At 36.3% G+C, this 21,905-nt stretch overlaps 1 protein-coding gene and 2 pseudogenes across 1 annotated transcript; 2 read left to right on the top strand and 1 right to left on the bottom strand.

Moving 5' to 3' along the window:
- The first annotated feature begins 2,901 nt into the window (after window positions 1-2,901).
- On the top strand, window positions 2,902-4,574 carry LOC120116658 (annotated as a pseudogene).
- A 2,574-nt stretch (window positions 4,575-7,148) lies between these two features.
- LOC120116657 (cation/H(+) antiporter 24-like) lies at window positions 7,149-9,789 on the top strand. Its single transcript, XM_039137077.1, has 3 exons — window positions 7,149-7,385; window positions 7,509-8,516; window positions 8,617-9,789. Exons 1-3 carry the CDS (start codon window positions 7,149-7,151, stop codon window positions 9,787-9,789), a joined length of 2,418 nt encoding a protein of 805 aa, XP_038993008.1.
- A 937-nt stretch (window positions 9,790-10,726) lies between these two features.
- LOC120116636 lies at window positions 10,727-19,698 on the bottom strand (annotated as a pseudogene).
- Between the last annotated feature and the right edge of the window lie 2,207 nt (window positions 19,699-21,905).

Genomic DNA, 21,905 nt, shown 5'->3' with positions numbered 1-21,905 from the left:
GGATGACAGAATACCAGAGGAAGTTTGGAGCAAGAATGAAATAAACCTTTCACACTTAAGAGTGTTTGGTTGTATTTCTTATATACACATAGATTCTGCTGAAAGAAGTAAACTTGATGCCAAGTCCAACAAATGTGTCTTTGTTGGTTATGGTGGTGATGAGTTCGGTTACCGGTTTTGGGACTACGAAAATCGGAAGATCATCAGAAGCAGAGATGTCATTTTCAATAAAAATGTGATGTACAAAGACAGGGCAACCATAGAATCAAGTAGCTCCAATACCGAAGATGAAACAAAGGAATTTGCTGAGTTCAAGGAGATTTCTGGAAATGATGTTCAAATCAGTCCTGAAGCAGTTCAAGAAGAATCAGGCACACCAGAACTAAGACGCTCCTCCAGAATTCCTAAACCAACCCAGCTTTATTCGCCTTCTTTGCACTACTTATTGCTGACTGACAATGGTGAACCAGAGTGCTATGATGAAGCAATGCAGGTGGAGGATTCAGTCAAGTGGGAGTCTTCCATGAAAGATGAGATGGACTCGCTTATGTCAAATCAGACGTGGGAATTAACTGAATTACCACCAGGCAAGAAATCGCTCCATAACAAGTGGATTTACAAGATCAAAGAAGAGCACGATGGGAGAAAACGCTACAAAGCAAGATTGGTTGTCAAATGTTTTCAGCAAAAAGAAGGTATTGACTACAATGAAATTTTCTCTCCAGTCGTGAAACTGTCTATAATCAGACTGGTGTTGAAAATTGTAGCTGTAGAAAATTTACATCTTGTGCAGTTAGATGTAAAGACAACTTTCCTTCATGGTGATTTGGAGGAAGAAATCTATATGAGGCAGCCATAAGGCTTCATAGAGGCATGCAAGAAAAACCTGGTATGCAGGTTGAAGAAGAGCTTGTATGGTTTAAAACAAGCTCCTAGACAGTGGTACAAGAAGTTCGATAGCTTCATGAGTAGTAGTGATTTTACTAGATGCCAAGCAGATCATTGTTGCTACATCAAGAGGTTCGACAACAACTTCATTATTTTATTATTGTACGTTGATGACATGCTCGTTGCAGGCTCAGACATGCAAGAGATTATAAACTTGAAGCAAAAATTGTCGAAGCAGTTTGCTATGAAGGATCTGGGCGCTGTAAAGTAGATTCTTGGGATGAGGATTAAGAGAGACACAAAGTCGGGGACTTTGATGTTATCACAAGTTGAGTACATCAACAAAGTACTCTCTAGGTTCAACATGCAAGATGCTAAACCAATAAGTACACTTTTATGTGTTCATTTTAGACTCTCCAAAGAACAGCCACCAAAGACGGATGAAGAACGTGCACACATGGTGAAGGTGTCGTATGCCTCAGCAATTGGAAGTCTGATGTATGCCATGGTTTGTACCAGACCAGATATTGCTCATGCAGTGGGAGCTGTTAGCAGGTACATGAATAATCCAGGCAAGGTACACTGGGAAGCAGTCAAATGGATCCTCAGATATCTGCGGGGTACTACAAACAAAACACTTTGTTTCAAAGGTGGAGATACGATACTGACAGGCTATGTAGATGCTGACTTAGCCGGAAATGTTGACATCAGAAGGAGCACTACAGGGTATGTCTATACTCTAGGAGGAACCACAGTTAGTTGGGTTTCTCAACTACAGAAGATAGTTGCTCTCTCCACAACTGAAGCAGAATATGTCGCTGTTACGGAAGCCAGAAAGGAGATGGTTTGGCTCCAAAGTTTCTTGGATGAGTTAGGTAAGAAACAAGAAAACAATGGCTTGTATTGCGATAGTCAAAGTGCTATCTATCTAGCAAAGAATCCGTCTTTTCATTCCAGGACGAAGCACATACAATTAAGATATCATTTTATCCGGTCTCTTCTGGAAGATGGGATTTTGAAACTTGAAAAGATTAGTGAAGCTCAAAATCCGACAGACATGTTGACAAAGACGGTGACCACAGACAAACTGAAGTTGTGTTCAGCTTCAGTTGGCATGCTAGAATAATAAGACTAGAAATGCTGCTGTATTGATCGAGGTGTGAAGACAGATTAAAATCAATCTTCAAGTGGGAGATTGTAAAGTAAAAAGGGGTGGGCACCGCCAGATTGCAAAGTCAAAGGCAACAAAAAAAAAAAAGCGCATGAGTTTTTCAACAAAGGGAGGAGCATAATTTCAGCAAAGAGGGCACCGAATTCGATGCCCCAATATTTTATTGAAATTAAAAATGGATAATTATATTTTAGCCACTGCACACTTTAATGTATTTACAAGATTAGACCTTAAGCTTCAACTATAAATACCCTAGTTCATTTAGCTTCAAAATCATCCCAAATCATTTCTTTCTCCCAATACTAGAGAGTTTTCTTGTGAGTGGTGATTGTTTTGTAAACACCTGTAAATTTTCTATCTTAGTAAAAGATCTACAACAGTCCGGAGACGTAGGCAAAATTGGCTGAACTCCATTATCAATTTCGGATATTATTTTTTCGCTTTTATTTCGCTTTCTCACTAATCTGATTATAGGGAAATTAATCGTACTTGCAGCAATCCCAACAAAAAACCTACAAAAACTTGCTTCGATTGAAGCAATCGCCTTGTCTTTGTTGGTGAGCATTTACCATTCACTATAGTGTACTTGAAGAATTAAACTTTCTTACCTCTGAGGTTGGAAATATGGTAATGTACGGTTTTAAATCGCGGTCGTATTTTCGGTCATTTCGAGTTTACCGTGATTGTGGCCGTCGAGGGTTCTATTGGACGCTATTGCGGGTGTAGCGGGTAACTGGGACGACGGCAAAACCACTATTTCATGGGCGCTATCATATTTTAAGACCGTGATTTTAAACCGTGATGTCCACAACAATAATTAGTGATACCATTGGGCTAAATTTTATGCTGGCTTTGTTGTCCGACGAGTAATGTTGTGGATTATCCAAAACACTTCAGATGGAGAACCAGTAGATCAAATTTACGTGATTTCCATCTTCTTATTGGCATTCGTGTTGGGGTTTGTTACAGACATGATCGGCCTAGCCATTTGTATCGGCTCGTTTTGGCTAGGAATGGTGATTCCAGACGGACCGCCGCTAGGAGCAACCTTGGTGGAGAAAAGCGAGACAATTATAATGGAAGTAATTTTGCCTTGTTCATTCACGTATATTGGATTCTCCACTGATTTTTATGCAATGAAGGAAGCCAGCTGGTCTTCTTTGAGCCCGCTGTTTGGCTTGGTTATTTCAGGTTACTTGTCTAAATTCCTCTCCACTCTGCTGGCTGCCAAGATGGTAGGTTTGTCATGGAGAGATAGCCTTGCTATGGGTATTGTTTGTGCATGAGGGGTCATACGGAGCTTATTCTATACGTCCATTGGGTGGACAAAAATGTGTGTTTGTGTTTTCTTACTTAATTTCTTCTTTCTTTCTTTCACTTCATTTCATGTTATTTATTAAACAAGTGGGTTTTTACAAGCAGATAATTGGGGTGCCAGGTTTCTCGATGTTGGTATTCGGGAACGCAATTCTAATGGGAATTCATGTGCCTTTGATCAGCATTTTGTATGATCCATCAAAGCCTTGCATGGTAGACCAGAGCAGGACCATTCAACATACAGCTCCGAATGACCGTCTTAAGATATTAGTATGCATTAAGGACAAAAGGCACTTGCCAAGCCTTGTTAACCTTCTTAAACTCTTTTATCCAACTGTTCAAACCCCATTCTCTATTCACGTCTTTCACCTCGTGGAGCTCATCGGCCGAGCTAACCCTCTGTTCATAGACCACCAAAACCAGGAACTTGAAGAGCTTGTCACTAGGTTCCCGGACTGGGAAACAATCCACCATTCTCTAAAGTTGTATCAACAAGGGAAAGAAGATTGCGTAGACCTCCAATTTTTCTCTGTTTCAACAGAAAGTAACTATGTATCAGGATGTGTGCAAGCTCGCTTTGATAAGCAAGTCAGTTATCATCATATTACCTTTAGAGAAGAAATACGCTGGAGAGATCGCGGTCACGAAGCAGTGGGGTGCAGGGTTTTAAAAAACGGTCTTCGACCGTGATATAGTGGTTTCGCCGCCGTCCGAGTTACCCGTGACGGCCGCAATAGCGTCCGCGACGGCAGCAATAGCACTGGCAACGGACGCAATCACGGTAAATCCGAAGTAACCGAAAACGCGACCGCGACTGCGATTTGAAACCCTGGTGGGGTGGTGGGAATAGGTCTGTGATCAACCAAGTGTTGGAGAACGCACCTTGCTCTGTTGGCCTTCTTGTTGACAAGGCCGAGAAATGGGGCAGATACAGTTGCAGCAATATTGGAAATGGCAAAAGAGAAATATTATGATATGTGGATCTTGGGGAGGAAACATAAATCCGAGTCTGTTGGAAGGATTATCAACATGGACATAAAATCAAGAAGAGCTTGGGATAGTTGGGGATTATGAATCATCTTCTGAGAGTGTTAATGCAGATTCTGTGTTGGTGATTCAGAGTCAAATTATGAGAAGCAAAGGACCCAACGGTACTGCTGGTGTTGCTACTACTGCAACTACAGCAACGTTCACTTGACACATTTCTTTCTTTGCTTCCTCTTTGCAGTAACAATAAGTCTTCAAACTTTCACATTAACTTCCAACTGTGATATTGTATTTGTTCAACTCTGGTATGGTTTTATTAGTTTGTTTTGAATTAAATAGTTTCTTCCTTGTTGTGCGTTCGTCTAATTATTTTTAAACGACGATAAAAAGCAAATCGAACGATGACATATGATCAATGGAAATAGACCATGATCGACAACAAAGTTTATTAGGGAAAGGGATTATAGATATTATTTATATTTGTAAAAATCCTTGTTAAAGAGCACATAGAATCAATACTTAGAGACACCTGACCTACCTGCCTTTGTTATTATTGTTTTTAATAGTACAAAGGAGTTGGATGTTTAAAGACACTTAACATATCTATTTTCTTATTATTTTAAGCATAATAATAATATATTTCTATACTTCAGCGATATAATATTATATAATTATAAAGGTTGATTACATGTCAAGTATTTCCGGACGAATATCGTATGTTGCATACATCGCTAGTAAATGAATAAATAATTATTAGTTTTTTTCAAGTATACCATGAGAACGACTAACATTATGAGAAAAATAAGAAACTCCACTATCGACAAGACCACAATAAAGACAAACAAACATCCACCAACAAATAACATTTAAGATGCACATCACTAACAAAGGACTATATTATTATTTGCTTAATTATTATAAGCATTAGCTTCAAAGTATTCGACGTTAGGTTATCTAAAAGGTATTTCATATTATATTAGGGAAAGAATATCTCATGATGTAAACATTTACACACGATATCTAAATCATAAATATTTTATTTTAGAAAATTTACGGGGTCGAGATGTCAAATATTATCTATAAAATATAAAAATAGCGTAAATATACGTTTCATCAAAAGTATTAATCGACTCTATCATATGTTATAACCACTATTACCCGATTAAACTTTATTATTGTTACTCTATCACTCATTTTCATTTTTTTTACTATTATGCGTGGGTTGTTCTTTTGTTCCACTCCTCCTCACTTCAATTCTTGCTTTTGTCATGTTATTAGTATATACACATTTTTTTATATTACATTAATTATCTCATATGTTAAAATTTCTCTGTTTAATTTTAAATTTATTTACTTAAAGTATAGTTATTGTTTTATTAATTAAAGTCTAGTTATTTAATACAATCAAAATGAAAACTTTATATAATTATTCTTTAACCCGCGTAGCGGGTACAAAGTCTCGTCATTATAAAAGCACGACAACAATACTTTGCCTAGTCAAATTCAGCAGTAGACCAGAAAGTATATGATCGAATTATTTTCTTATTAGGATAAATTATATATTTTCCGAAATCATACTTAGTGTTTGGTTTAAGTTTCAATTTGATATCCCGCTATTCAAAAATTAATAGAATTATTGACATGACATTTTAATTTTTTTCAATGATGATGTAGTATTACCTTATGATGAGACGTCGACATAGCAATTAAATTTTTAACAATGGAGTACCAAAATGAATAATAAATTAAACGTTATGTATAATTTTGAAACAAAATATAATTTAGGTACCAAAATAAAATAAAAATAATAATTTAAATAGTAAACGTGTAACTTATCTTATATATTATATGAAATATATTCAGTGGTTTCATCTATTCAAAATTTTAATTAATAAACAATATAGAAGTAAAATTTGTTATAGATAAACAAGGCTCACTCTTTGATTTTTCTTCCAATGTATAACATGTTTTATATGGATCAAATAATAAGAAGATAATTTGATCTTCCACCTCACTAACTTTTTTTAATATAATCTTAATTGTACTATCAATATAAGAGAAACCAATTAATTATAAAGTAAAAAAGATGTTTTATTTTATTGTTAATAATAGAGAGTCGATTTGAAGTTGGAATCTGAGTGCAACTTCAAAGTCCAATCCAATCTATGGGTTGGATGTGGCATTTTCTTCTTTGGCCATTGTGCGTTCTCTCTATATATATCAACTAACCAAGCACATCAGAAGCATAAAAGACGCCTTACTTGTAGCTGTTATGCCTTTAATTTCTCAATTCTCATTGCTTCCTCTTGTCCTGTGGTATCCACGGCGCCCTGTCCTCTACAAAATTACCAAAATTATCGCACTTGATGCAAACAACAATTAAATCTGTGGGCACAACATATTTTCCTTTTCCAACACCAAATCAAAGAGAAATAAGGGATTCATACCTAACAATAGAAGCTCATGTCATGCTTGCATGAACGAATGTATAGGAAATTATATAGGCACCTACAATTCATCTAAAACAAAGATACACAAAACTCGAGACTGCATTCATTTTTTGTATAGATATAGAAATAGAACAAATAAAACAACACTCAAACCTCATTTTAATGCACGCCACTGTCAAGGACAATTCTCAATACCAAATGGATTTCCTTTCATCCCCAAAACATAGTTGTCATCCACAATTCCCTTGATCTTGGATACTAGCCCTTCTTGCATGCTTAAGTTTTCCCCTGCCCGTACGTAACCCATTCACAAGGCTACCGGTAGTCCGCCCGCCATGGGAATTACAACAGGTGCCAAATTTCAGGCTGCCAACCGTGGAACTGCAGCCTATCCATTGATGTGCTATAGATCACAAGTACCTAATCCCTATAGCATTTTCTATGGAGGAAAGCCGGTTAAGTTCTCTTTCAATGTCATCCTTGTTTCTTTAATCTTGACCATTCTCTTCTCCCGAAGCCTTCATTTTCTTCTCAGGCCTCTCAGACAGTGTAGGTTCGTTTCTCAGTTACTAGTAAGTATCTTTTCTTTTCTTTTTTGAATTATAATTTTTCTTTTATATATATATATATATATATATGATCGATGCCAGTAGTAAGTTATTTTGGTCTGTCATTGATGATTTCATGGTTTCAAGGGCGGCATTATCCTTGGACCGTCTCTCATGGCGCAAAGCCCGATGTTTGTGAGCATGGTGTTTCCTCTTACATCCGAGTTCTTGCTGAAAAACTTGGGAATAATGGGGTTGATGTTATTTCTTTTCGTAAGTGGAGTGAAAATGGATATGGGCTTGTTAAAACGATCGGGAAAAAAACAATTGTGTATTGCCCTCCCAAGCGTTTTCATACCTCTCGCAGTAGCGAGCATTGTAGGATTTAGTACTCGAAAATCAATGGACGCAAACCTACAAAAAGTTGCTTCCATTGAAGCAATTGCCTTGTCTCTGTCAGTGACAGTATTTCCCATTCACTATACTGTACTTGAAGAACTAAACCTTCTTAGCTCCGAGGTTGGGAATATGGCAATGTCCACAACAATAATTAGCGACACCATTGCGCTAAATTTTATGGTGGCTTTTGGGGCAATGAAACAAAATGAAATATCAGTACATAATGCTGTCTTGTATTTGGTATCCTCGATGGTTTTTACAGCATTCTTGGCCATTGTTGTCCGACAACTAATGTTGTTGATCATCGAAAACACTCCAGATGGAGAACCAGTGGAACAATTTTACGTGATTGCCATCTTCTTGTCAGCATTTGTGTTGGGGTTTATTACAGACATGATCGGCTTAGCCATTTGTATCGGCTCGTTTTGGCTAGGAATGGTGATTCCAGACGGACCACCGTTAGGTGCAACCTTGGTGGAGAAAAGCGAGACAATTATAATGGAAATAATTTTGCCTTGTTCATTCACGTACATTGGATTCTCCACTGATTTTTATGCAATGAAGGAAGCCAGCTGGTCTGCCTTGAGCCCGTTGTTTGGGTTGTTTATCTCAGGTTACTTGTCCAAAGTCATCTCCACTATGCTGGCTTCCAAGATGGTAGGTTTGTCATGGAGAGATAGCCTTGCTATGGGCCTTATTTTGAGCATGAGGGGTCATGCGGAACTTATTCTATACGTCCATTGGGTGGACAAAGATGTGCGTTGGGTTTGCTATTTAATTTCTTCCTTTTTTCTTTGTCTTGCATCACTTCATTTCGTCTTATATATTTATTAAACAATTGGATGTTTACAAGCAGATAATCGGGGTACCAGGTTTCTCAATGATGGTATTCGCTACAGTAATTCTAATGGGAGTTCATGCACCTTTGATCAGCATTTTGTACGATCCCTCAAAGCCTTACATGGTAAACCAAAGGAGGACCATTCAACATACAGCTCCGAATGACTATCTAAGGATACTAGTGTGCATCAAGGACAAAAGGCACTTGCCAAGCCTTGTCAGCCTTCTTCAAGTCTCTTATCCCACTGTTCAAAACCCATTCTCCATCCACGTATTTCATCTCGTGGAGCTCATTGGCCGTGCTAACCCTTTATTCATAGACCACCAAAACCAGGAACTTAAAGAGCTCGTCACTAGGTTTCCAGACTGGGGAACAATCCACCATGCTCTAAACTTGTATCAAGAAGGGATAGAAGACTGCGTAGACCTCCAATTTTTCACTACTTCCACAACAAAAGCAACAATGTATCAGGATGTGTGCAAGCTGGCTTTGTTAAGCAAGTCCGTTATCATCATTTTACCTTTGGAGAAGAAATACGACGGAGAGATCGCGACAAAAGAGGAGTGGGGTGGCGGGAATCAGTCCGTGATCATCCAAGTGTTGGAGAATGCTCCTTGCTCTGTTGGGCTTCTTGTTGAAAAGGCCGAGCGATGGCAACTCCCACAAAAAGCTTCATTCAGCTTCATTGTGCTATTCCTTGGAGGACCTGATTCTCGAGAGGCTCTATCTTATTCAAGCAGGATGGCTGAGAACCCTAGTTTATCCTTGACAGTAATAAGGTTTCTTGCAGCAGACAGTAAAGGAGATGATGAAATGCAAAAGAAGATGGATGATGGGCTGATGACTTCATTCTGGGTTCAGAACGAAGGAAACGATAGAGTGAGTTACAGAGAGTTGGTGGTAAGGAATGGGGCGGATACAGTTGCAGCGATATTGGAAATGGCGAAAGAGAATTATTATGATATGTGGATCGTGGGGAGGAAACAAGAGATAAATCCGAGTCTATTGGAGGGATTGTCAACTTGGACAGAGAATCAAGAAGAGCTGGGGATCATCGGGGATTATGTTTCATCTGCTGATAGTGTTAGCGTAGATTCCGTGTTGGTGATTCAGAAGCAAGTTTTGAGAGGCAAAGGACCCAACACTAAAACCACTAGTACCATAGCACCGGTAGGTAAATTCGAGTAAGGGATGCCAGAAGTTTCATTGTGAATCAATTAATCAATCTCTGTAAAAATAAATTTAAAAATTTAGTAGTTTCCTTATAAAATAGTCCCCTCCTGCAATAATAATAAAACAGTTTCACGAGCATTTATCCTCCTCAAATATACATATTACAACTTCTAAACTTGGAAAATTCGTACAGTAATCATAATTTAAATATAAAAAAGAGAGTAAAATATACATACACAATGTAAATTTTGTTTTACATTTAAAACTGTTAGTTGAGTAAAAGTAGAAGGCTAAGATTAAATCCTCGTTTTTTTTAGTAAATATCTTCTCTTTTTCTACTGTTAATCTCAATCTTTTATTTTCACTCATTCAACGATAATAATTCTATATAAAACTTCTCATATAAAAAATATTCAACATAAATTTCTAACAGCTTTCAAAGTCTTTGGGCCCAGTACTTACATGCCAAAGCAGGTTATTAAAACATCCATCTGATCAACTATACAGATTTATGAACACGAAAATATTAGCATACACCAATAAATAAAGAACATTTACTTTATTCATTCACTCCCTTTTTTAATTACATTCTCCTTTCAAATGCAGACTTGGATGATATTTTTGAATATCCGATTTTCGGCAGTAGCCAACGTCTTCGGCATTCATCATCTTGGTTTTCGTTGTCTGTCACCATCTCCCACCTCTGCCTCACTTATTTAATTAGGAAGGATAAGACATGTTTTGAAGGATGAATGTAGGCAATCATGTATAGAAATTGAAGATGCAACTAATAAATAATCTTCATCATAATGATTGCTACGGAGTTGCCACTTTGGTACCATTGAGAAGAGAGGCTGTCTTTTCGTGTATATATAATTAGATGTAGTGGCACTCCATCTAATCTTCCATTGAGCAAGAATCTAAACTTAGAACACAAAACTACAACCGAAACGAATTTCAGAGAGGAACCAATACACACTCCACAACAAGGGTACCAAAAACAACAGAAATGACCATTACATTTCTCTTACGCCAATCACAAACTAACATTTATACGTGCTTCAGAATCTGCAGATAGAAAAACAAAAACAAAAACTACAAATCATCAATAACAGAGACACGACCCCAATGTCGAATCTCTACTCTTCCACAGTTGGATCTCCACTAACATTCCCAAGGCTTAAAATAAATAATTAATTTCAAAAAGTGAGGAAAAAAGATCGGCTTCACTGTTGCATTATCCATTGTCACACCTGCGCTATTTGCTGCTTCAAAGATTTCAGTGACTTTATTTTTGATTCACAAATACGGCAAAATTCAGAGAGTACTCTACTCTGTCCAGTTATTATTTTCCTTCCCACATCAACCGGACTCCAAGCTCTTAAAGCCTGCGATATCCGATTCCCGAGCTCTGCCTCATTTGGGGAAGATGCCAAAGTTTCCAAAATGTGGAAAACATGTCCGGGTCCTCCTCCATTCTGTCCATTTGTCTTAAGTGACACCAAGATGTCTATCTTGTTGTCCTCTGGGCTCTTTATCTGATCTTGCGACCATCTCACAATCTCTTCTAATATGCTGCATAAACTCTGTATAGCATCCCTAACTGCATGAGATAACAAAGAGAGAGACTGATCTGTAGAACCACTCTTCTTCTTCTTCTTTCCAGATGGCACACACGAGCGGACGCAAGACTGAATCACAACACCATGCCACGCCAATGGTTCGGTAACCACTTGGACCAATATAGGTAAATCACCCTGTGGAGACTGAATCAGAGGACCCATGGATCTCAACTTACTCAGAATGTAGTTCTCCAGTAGAGAATTTACGAGATGCCAACTAACATGTGTACATTTGCCTTCACGCTGTCCAAATTCATTAGAATTAAAGCTCCATGCATTGAAGAATATGGCAAAGTTCAACCAATCAATAACATCTGAACCAAAAACCTGTACAAATCCTCAAAATTAGTTTTGCACAAGGAGATTAACATTGTGATACTTCAGAAGTATGGGCATCAATATCTGATTCAATCACCAACCTCTTGGTAATATAAATGAAGGCTCATAAGCATCTTTTCTATTGGTAACAAGAAAAATGTATACCCAAAAAAATAACAAATCCTAGCATGTATCGACTTCAAAGGAAGAATTTTTAAATCTTTATATCTATACGAATAAGCATATCTTGACAAGGATAACATTCAGTAAATGATCTCATTGGCGCAAATTATTAAACAGTAAAACCAAACATATGATCTATCAACAATTAGAATGCACGAGCATCGAATAATTGAGGATATGCATACAGTCAAACAGATACCTCATAAGGCTTCAGCCCACGGGAAACTCCCATAACCACATCTATCGCATCATTTAAGGAAACCCAAGCAGTTTGCATAGCGATCAAGCAAAGACTTCAGTTCTAATGACGTTTTAGGATCAGCTAGAGAACCATTTGTGTCAATGCTATCCTTGTATAAGACTGATGCACTTTGAATAGATAAATATATCATCCGAGGAAGAAGAGACTTCCTCTCAATTATTCCCCGTACACTTGTTTCCCTTTCCTTTGCCTAAACGTGATCAACAAAAGAGACACTAAGATTAAAAAATCACAGAAAATAAATTCCTTCGACAGTAAAAACTTATACAAAACTAGGAGTCTAGTGTAAAAATTGGGGGCAGAGTTTAGTACCCAGTTTTCTTTAGGATAGTAGGAGATTCCTTGAAATGGACCTGCAGCAAAAATTTCAAAATGGATCAATGAACATAACCAGAGGAATACATCAGGGGTTAAAAAGGAAGACCTAAAACGCTATCAACAAGATAATGGGCAATAAACCAATCAGATATTACCATGCAACATGTTCTACACAGACCTAAAAGATAGTTTATCTCTGTAGTTGGTGTCCACCAAGGTCGTGACTGGAAATCTTCATTGAAGGTCAGCGATTTTGATCCAATCTCATTTGATAGCTCTACAAAGTCAATCCCGCATTTCAAGCTCTCAAGAATGCTCTAGAAGAAGAAATAGTAATGTCATATGTGTTCCCAATACAGCAAAACCTCGTACATGTTAATTCCTGAAGGGTTTCAATCAAAAACACTACCTCCTCTTCTTCAATGTTGTCTGCACTCTGCTTTAGCTGTAGAATTGATGCTTCAACCCTCGCCATCAAATACTGATTGGAATGTTGCAACCGCTCTTTGAACTGAACAAATTCTATTACCTGGAGTACAAGGTAAGAAACATTTCCTCAGTTCATATACTAAAATCTCATTCCAACAATTAATTTATCTTTGCTTTCTCTTTTATCCTGTAACATCTACTGCCTACAACAATAGACCTGAACAAATTGTTTCACATTGTAGGAAAATTTTACATCCTGAACATAGCGAGGACAATGATAGAAAGCTGACATCATCACCACAAAATAAGCTGTCTATGAAACAAAAGCAAGAATTTTCTGCAAATTCAAGAAACAACAGGTTCACAATATTTTATTTTCAGCAAAAGGAGAGCTCCAAGGGTGGATTCCATTAAATGAGAAACTCTTGTACATATACGGCGTAAAGATTCATTAGTTGACTTTGCAGGCAGCAACACATGAATTTGACCAGCATATTAAAAAGTTGGCCAGAAAGTAAATAGAATTTTCATCATCCTGCAGGCATAAAGTTTTTCTATATATCCATGTTACTTTGCAACAGACAATGTTAAATCTATCTGTATGTCCTTTTTTCCTCTGTTGATAATTTTAAACATAACATCAATGACTAATATTAAGTATTGGCACCAAAGAAGGCAGTCGCAAACTACTATCAACTTGAACTGCTCTCACTGAGTCTATTGCCCAGCTTTTCCCTTTAACCTTTCCACATTTTTTGCGGATAAAAGTCTACGGAAAGAAATTTAGATTTGAAAGCAGTATCTACAAAGGTAAAATACATACTTTAGAGTAATTTCTATGGCGAAAGGCGAGAAAAGTAAGATCTGCAGATTCTCTGAAGTGATCATCCATAAACTTGAGGTAATCTTTCAGCAGATTGTTTAAGTCTGCCCACAGAGGAGATGCCAACATCTGGGGCAAAATGTGATGCGAAACAGTTTCCATCAAAATGTTCTTCACATCCAATGATTTATACCTAAAACGATAAAAAGGAGTAAATTTAATACCAAGAGAAGATGACAAAGTGCATATAGAGTACCTAGAAACATGCCAAAAAAGTGAATATTTTATTACAGAGACAAAGTAACGCTTTTTCTCTTAATCACATAACTTACCTTTCATATGCCAAGGAAATGGCACCAAAGTATGAATACAAGTGCAACAATAAGATTTTGTACTGCCATGTATATCTGCCAAAAAGAGCAGACAGACAGATGTTATCTCCAATAGTTATTTTAATATCTCCCTGCTGAAACAAAAAGCTTTCCAAAATTTTAGCCAAAAGTTATTTTAATATCATTAAACCCCCCCCCTCAAACATGGTCACCTCACTAACCAAGAAGAATAAGTCAAACTAAGCAACCAGTGACTTTCACTTCAAAGTGATTATTCAGTAAATTTTGCAAAGCCAAGTACAAATATAAACATTTCCTGACCTTCTGATGGTTAACCCGAACTCCAAAACCATAATCGCCTCAATGAAATAACCAAGATCTCTCGTGCGCCAAAATAACTACATCCAAAATGAAATTTGTCGAATGTAAATAGTGACCTTAGAGAGAATATAAATAAGACATCTGAATGAGTAAAATCTGGTGCAGATGAAAAATTCAGAACCAATAACATGTCATAACTGGAAAACATGCACCCACAAAATAATGTGCTTTTTTGTAGCTCAAATGCCCATTGGCTTAGGTTCTACTTATCTGGAAATGTCCCTCCTTGTCTTCAGCATCCAGGAAATGCATTATATTGTAGAAAGAGTAGACAAAAAATTTCCTTCTCTAGATTCTATAACTTGTTTATTGTCAATTTTTAAGCACATAAGAAATACAGCTAGATCAATAGTTTCTAAAAAATTATGAAAGATTTTCAATTGTTAAATCTACTTTCAATGATATTAATATAAAATAAATTGTGATTAAAATCTTGTTAATAGTCATCTTCAAAGGAATGAAACAAACTACAAACAAGTATTCATTAAAATTGTTCACAAACACTAACTGAGTTTGGTTGTGAATTAAAAGAAGTTAAATACACAATTTCACGTTTGTCTCATTTGAAAACCATCCTTGAAATTATGTCCAAACTCATTTCTATAACTTACTAAACAAACATAAAAAATAAACCCAGTCTATTCATGAACAATCCCTGAAAGCTCTATTCTTTTATAGCCCACACAGGCATTGAGGTCCACCTCAGAGACCCATGAATTTCAAGAACAGACATTTGTACCCCAATCTCTTTGCATATATTTAATTCTGGTTCATCCCTTCCAAACATGTAACCATTACCATGAGGCATTATACATACACCATCCATTACATCTTATATAATAGGCAAGTTCTAAATTCAGAACCCCATTCATTTTTCCTTAGGTGTAAACATATCAAACATATTTCAATCGTTTGGTTCTAAATCCAAAATGAAATGCAAAACCAACCTAAGATCAATGGAGTTAAAACAGGAACAAATCTGATAACATGCAACTAAATAGTCTTTTCCTCCTTTAAAGCATGTCCTAACATAACCAATGCAATGTTTTTATCTGATGTTTTATTGGTGGAAAATATGGATGCACCACGAGAACATAAATCAAGCATACTATAAAGTATAATCCGCAACCCATAAAAGGAAGAACTATTGAAAACCCTTATAGGGGGACACAAATAGTAGAAACCAAAATGAAGAAACACAAACTATGATCTAACAAAGCATTTTGAAAAATAAATATAACAGACTTGAACAGTGGAAGAAGTAAAAAGAAGGCAGTGCACCTGAACCAACACATTGCAGACAATTGATAACATCTCTTCGCCATGCATACTCTCTTGTGGATCTAAATCCATGGAAAGTGGAAGGTTTTTACAGTACAACTCAACCATTTGTACAGCAGAGCCTTCAAGTTCTGGGAATGAAGAGCTGGGTTATATAATAGATCTATAATTGACTACAATCCAATACCAATAGTAGAACAAAGTACATGGAAACAATGCAATACACCATTGCAAAATCCTCTTAGAAGCTACTAAATGAGTGATTAGACTCACCAGACACAGAAAGCCTGAACATGTTTCCAATCAGTTCTTGTGTTTTCAAGAGTGTTATCGACTGCCCCAACGCTTTAGTTGGCACTGCTGAAAGGTAATTAGAGTTTTTCATCAACTTATCCAGAAACTCCATCTTCTTTTCTTGTGATAACACTTGAAGAAAGGCCTCAATATCAGAGGTGAAACAAGCAAGGTGACCAAACCTGCATTCAGGAAAGAAAAGCCCTATATATTATTAAAAAAAATTACCATGAGTATTTTCATTTCTTTGAACTGATACAATAGAATCCACAGCATCATTACTGCAGATAACTTTTGCAAGTCAATCAAACAGCCTAAAGAGAGCACCAAAAACAGGAGTAGAAGCAGGTAATTACATTTGCAACTCTATCAAATAAGAATAAAAGGTAAAAACAATTATAACTTAAACCCATTGGCTGGAAAATGTTGCATTAACAGACCAAGATAGGATAAATACAAGGTTTGGGAAAAGATTTCACCACGTACATAAAAGAATGGCTGGTAAACAGTAATTCAAGAAGAATTTTTCAGTAATGATTGAAGATCAAAGCATACCTTGAATAATATTGCAAAAGAGCTTCTATAAGACCATCATCATTGTTCTTTCTAAACAGGCATTTCCTCCTTTCAATTTCAAGATGTGCCAGGTATGGATTTCTTAAAGAATCATTATTAGTTTCTGATTGTAACTTTTGTACAAATGCTGATGCATTTTCCACACAAGAATCGAACTGTAGAGAGACCAGATTGAATTTTATTACTGTTGTATAAAACTACATGAGAACTAACAAGTATAGAATCCAGCAAGTAGTATTCAAAAGTTATAATTAACATACCACTTCATCTGTCAAGTGAGCAAGCTTGCATTCCACCAATTTTGGGGGATTAATTGAGACATTGATGGTTTCACAGGACCAACTGCTGTCATCCTCAAATAAACAGCCTATATAATGTAGGAAAGCCTCCCAATCATCCCCACTGACAGTTAACAACAAAAAGAAAGAAATGCAACTGTTAAAGACAAAATGTTCGTGAATGAATAATACTCAGAACCCAAGTCCAAGCTAGTAAACTGCCATAGTTACTCATGCAAGTTGTGATGTAAATTTCTGTAACATCCATAAGCATACCATAGTTCTAAGATTTTCTGGTATACATTCGCCGCAGCAGCATAGTCACCTGCCCGAGCAAGAAGCTTCCCCTGTCAACTTGAAGTCAAAGAACATAGTTTTGATAAGAAATGAAAAGCTGAACATCTCCCCAAGAAAATAATGTTCAATCTTTCACATCACAATGGATTTTGAATAGGCGACATCCATGTCCGAAAGATATTTCCAATATTAATATTAATATACTCTTAACAAGTAGGGAGTATAAGCTTCAGAAAATACCTGTATCCGTAGCTTATCAACTTCAACCATCAGAAGGGATCCTAGTTTACCCCCGAGTATATCCAAAGCATCAGCGTATTTAGTTTGTTGCTCCAATATTGAAAAGTAAACAATAAGAGCTGTACAAATGTAGGATTAGATATGATATGTAAATTAGAGCCAAAGAGTGAATCTCCACACTACCTACAAAGGTAAAGAGAAGAAACAGAACTGTACCTTCTGGCTCGTGCAAACCATGGGAAGCAACATGCTTCTTAAGTAAACCCTCAGCTAAGAGTAACAACTTCTCTTCACCGTTGCCACAAAGAACCTGGAAGAAGTTCAGACCCCACAAGGTAAGTAGTAGAAGTAGACATATTCTACATTATAATTAGCTCTGAAACATCTATATCACTCTTGCAGAGGCATTCCAGTATATAGTTCCTTGAGATAATCAAGTAGACTATAAACAATATCAAATACAAGATAAGCCAAGCAACCCTGAGCTACAGCCTGACATCTATTTCAAATAAACATGCCTGTCCATTTTGTATGAATGGTGTAAAAAAAATTATGGTCTTCATATCCCTTTGGAAGATATGTTACTCAATAGTCTTCCAATGTTCTGCAAACAAGTAGCACTGTCAAAACATAGATCTTCATATCCCTTTGGAAGAATAGAACTTCCGTTAAACTTTTAAAAACATATAAATAAACCCCAGAGGCTTTTTGATGCACAAATACCACAACTTTCGGTACATATTTTATATTTCTCAAAAACCTGGACAAATGCTATATATTTTGTAGTAGTTGGTTTTTCGAGAGGCAAACTTCACTTCACTAAACTGACACCATTCTTAAAATCTTCTTTACAGAAAGGACTACAACATTTTCAAACCTGAAGCTAGATCAGACTGTTGAACAGGTGTAACCATCAACAGATTCAAACTTGGGTATGGAGACAGCCAGTTTTCGGGGTAACCCAACTACATGTAAAATATTCTTACAAGATAGTTTAATTTGAATTTTTTGCTTTATTTTAAATTTTTAAATTGAAAAGATTATTTCCAATGTTTTATTTTTTACATGTTTAGTCATGGCCACAACTAGATGAAAGAAACAATGCGCAAAACTGTAGTCAGGACCAAAGAATAATGGATGGCAGTTTGATTTCATTTCCGAAAATGGGTAAAATTCATCTTCCAAAGTAAATTGTTAGTTCCAAACTGCCTGCTTGTTATAGCATTTTCATTCTATTTATGAAGAACGCACTAACATTAATTATATCTATTATGACCAGTACCAATCGAGGACATGCTCAACAAATTGGGGAAGAAGGGAAAAGGGAGCAGCAAGGGAAACCAGCAGAACCTGCAACTGGATGCTACAAACTGCCCAGAGTAAGAACCTTTCTTCACCAACGAGCTTGTACATTTTGATGGCTGTCTGGTAGAAAAATAAAACCCAAATAAGTAACATGATTTATGCGTTCATCTTCATAGGGAAAGATGCCCGTAAAAGAAATATATAACTTAAAAAACAAGAAAACACGAACTTGTTGCTGCTTTACAAAGGAATACTCTCGAACATAACAGTTGAAAAGCCCGATCATTAGTTCCAAATTGTTTGGGAATTTCCCGCACGCATGCTCGTAACAGCTAGTAGCAAGCTCCACTGATAATTACCAAAAATGTCATATAAAAGGATACTTATCGATAACTAAAAAACTACGGGAAACATAATTAATGAGTCAATCAATTTATCCAGAGAGAGAGAGAGAGAGAAGAGAAAAAAAACTAACGGTGGTCGAGTCGTTGGAAAACAATTTGCAGAGTACTAAGAGTAAGATCGTCCATTAACAAAGACTCATTCTTATACAAAAGCTCTTTCGCATTCAAACAAACAGATAGTGCTTCATCGGGTTTTCCCATCCTTTCCAATATCAAAGCTTTTAGAGCCTGAAAATAATCAAATCCGAAAAACATGACTACTCATATAAGCTAAAGAAGAGATCATACTGTAAAGAAGATGCTTAAACCGATTAAAACCGTACAAGAGCGTAAGGAGAATTGGGATGCTTGGATAGGAGAGTGGTAGTGATTTTGAGAGCATTTTTGAACTGTCGAGAATCGATGGCGTCCCAAATGGGTCGAACCCGACGCTCCGGAATTCCACCAGCTAAACCAAACTTGGAAGCCATCTTCTGCTCAATTCCGTGGAATTGCTATAAAATATATGGATATGTCTATCCCTTACTCTATTCCTAACTCTGTGTCGTTGCCAGCAAGAGTATAATGACTGAAGGGTATTGAAGCGAGAATGTGAGGAACGGAAAACCTAATCAGTGTGTTTGGATGCAGGTTTAAAGTTTTGGTTTTTACCAGGTCTGATCAACCCCTTTGCCTTTGGGTTCAACTCAAAGCTACTCTAGAGTTTGGATTCTGCACTTTACGTTTAGGCTCGGAGTTAAACCCAATAATCTACTCAGTCTCAATCCAAAAGAATTTTACATTTTGGAATTCCAATCTGATGCCTGAGCCCGGTCTATTTTCTTAGTTATTAGTACTAGTTTTTTTCCACTAGTACACTTACATTTGTAGAATATTTAAATATAAAATATTTGAAAAGAATAAAGTATAATTTAATTAATTATAAGAGAAATTAAAGAGTAATAATTTTTTATGGCATCATACATCTATAATCTTTTTTCCCTTCTTAACTCACCTTTGGGTAATAAATTTAGACAATAATCATTACTTTAAAGTGAGTATGAAGGATTACGACAAGTATGGAGAATAGGGGAAAATAACATAATTATAAAAGTGAATAGCATGGAGTGGCTAAAATACTTCAAAACAAACAAAAAAAATGAAGCGACCACCACACTGCTACAAAAAATCTTTGAGCTAATAGAAAGAGATTGGACGGTCGTAATTAATTACGCTAGTTGCGAAGCAAATAAAGTGATTGACAGCATTACTAAAATCATAAACTCCGAAATGATAGAGTACCGAGTTTTCCTGGATCCTCCAGTAGAATCGTTAAATTTCATCCTTATAGACAATAACACTTATGGGCAATAGGTTGTAATTGGATAGTTTATTTTCTCTTTTTTCACAAAAAAATAATAATAATAAAAAGGTTATTATAACCCATTAATATTTTAGAAATTTATTTCACTCGCATATTCATGGAAAAAAATGAATTCGATCTAATCATATTTTATATTATTTAAATATTTTAAAAATTTATAAAAATCAAATTGAGTCCGAGATAAAATTTATCATGCCCAGACATGGACCAAAGTAGTCAATAGGTATACTTGACAGTTTGTTGGGCCTAATATCACATTGTAAGTAGAAAATGGATTCGGGGAGCCCAGACTGGAGGGAGCTTGGAGCTTAAAAAATATATACAACGTGATCAAACCCCAACAACCATTACCACCTTTTCAAACAAAAATCTGAAGACCAAGCCCACCCTTCACATTCAATATCAATTTCTGTGTTTTTATTAGTTTTAATGGTTTGTTTAAAAGCGAAATCTCTCTCGAAATCCTCCACCGTGCAGCGAATCAATATTTAATATGAATAACTCTTTGGGTTTGATTAGCCTTAACATTTTATTTTTCTGATAGAATATTGAAGGATATCTCAACCACTTGGGATCGTGGTCTTTCCATTGGACAAAAGATATTCAGAATCTTAAAGTTCAGCATCTATTGCTGTTGTTCGATGGGAGCTCAGTTAAATGAACTTGGACAACGAACCTCAATTGCTAAACATTTTGATTTAATATATGTCCTCGTAACTTTAATTAATTTTTTTTATCAAACATTTCCTCTGATATAAATCTATTGGGATTTGGAAATATATATATGCATGGAATATTTTTATTGATTTTTGTGGTTCAGTGAGTCAGAGGAAATGCCATTACCAGCTAGCAGCACAAATCCATGGCTGGGCTGGCCATTAATTAAATTATGGATTGGTGGTCGGTGCCCCGAACCACCGCATGGCGAAGCTTCCTTCCCTAGTATTGTATGTAGCAGCGTCACTTTGATGGAATTAATATCTATCATCTGCGCACATTTATAATTAATCATACAATATTTAGGTGTCTAAATAATCACACGATATTTAGAATTAAGCATTCAATATTCTTACAGATGAATCTGTTTGTAGCTGTTGTACCCAAATAACCATGGACTGGCATATATTAAAAATACATCTCATATATAATTAGCTGAGTAATACTTTTAACCACATAGTAATAGTATCTGCGACAGAATTATTATCAATACAAGTACAACCGTGGTCCTTAACAAGTGGCTATAAGAAAGTATAAAATAACTTGTAAAACTTAGAGAATCGAATCTAAGTCATAAATGTATGCAAAAAATATATTGAAGATATATCTGCATTTCCCCCCATGGATTCCATTTTTCGCCCAAACCAAAAACTTCGTTTCTGGTGTAGCTTTAGCAGCATGTATTGTACGTTTAGTTATATAAAATTA

The sequence above is a fragment of the Hibiscus syriacus genome, unplaced genomic scaffold (genome assembly GCF_006381635.1).
Source record: "Hibiscus syriacus cultivar Baekdansim isolate YM2019G1 unplaced genomic scaffold, ASM638163v2 tig00110300_pilon, whole genome shotgun sequence".
NCBI lineage: Eukaryota > Viridiplantae > Streptophyta > Magnoliopsida > Malvales > Malvaceae > Hibiscus > Hibiscus syriacus.
The sequence above is the reverse complement of the archived record's forward strand: the minus strand, read 5'-3'. Positions and strand labels throughout refer to the sequence as shown.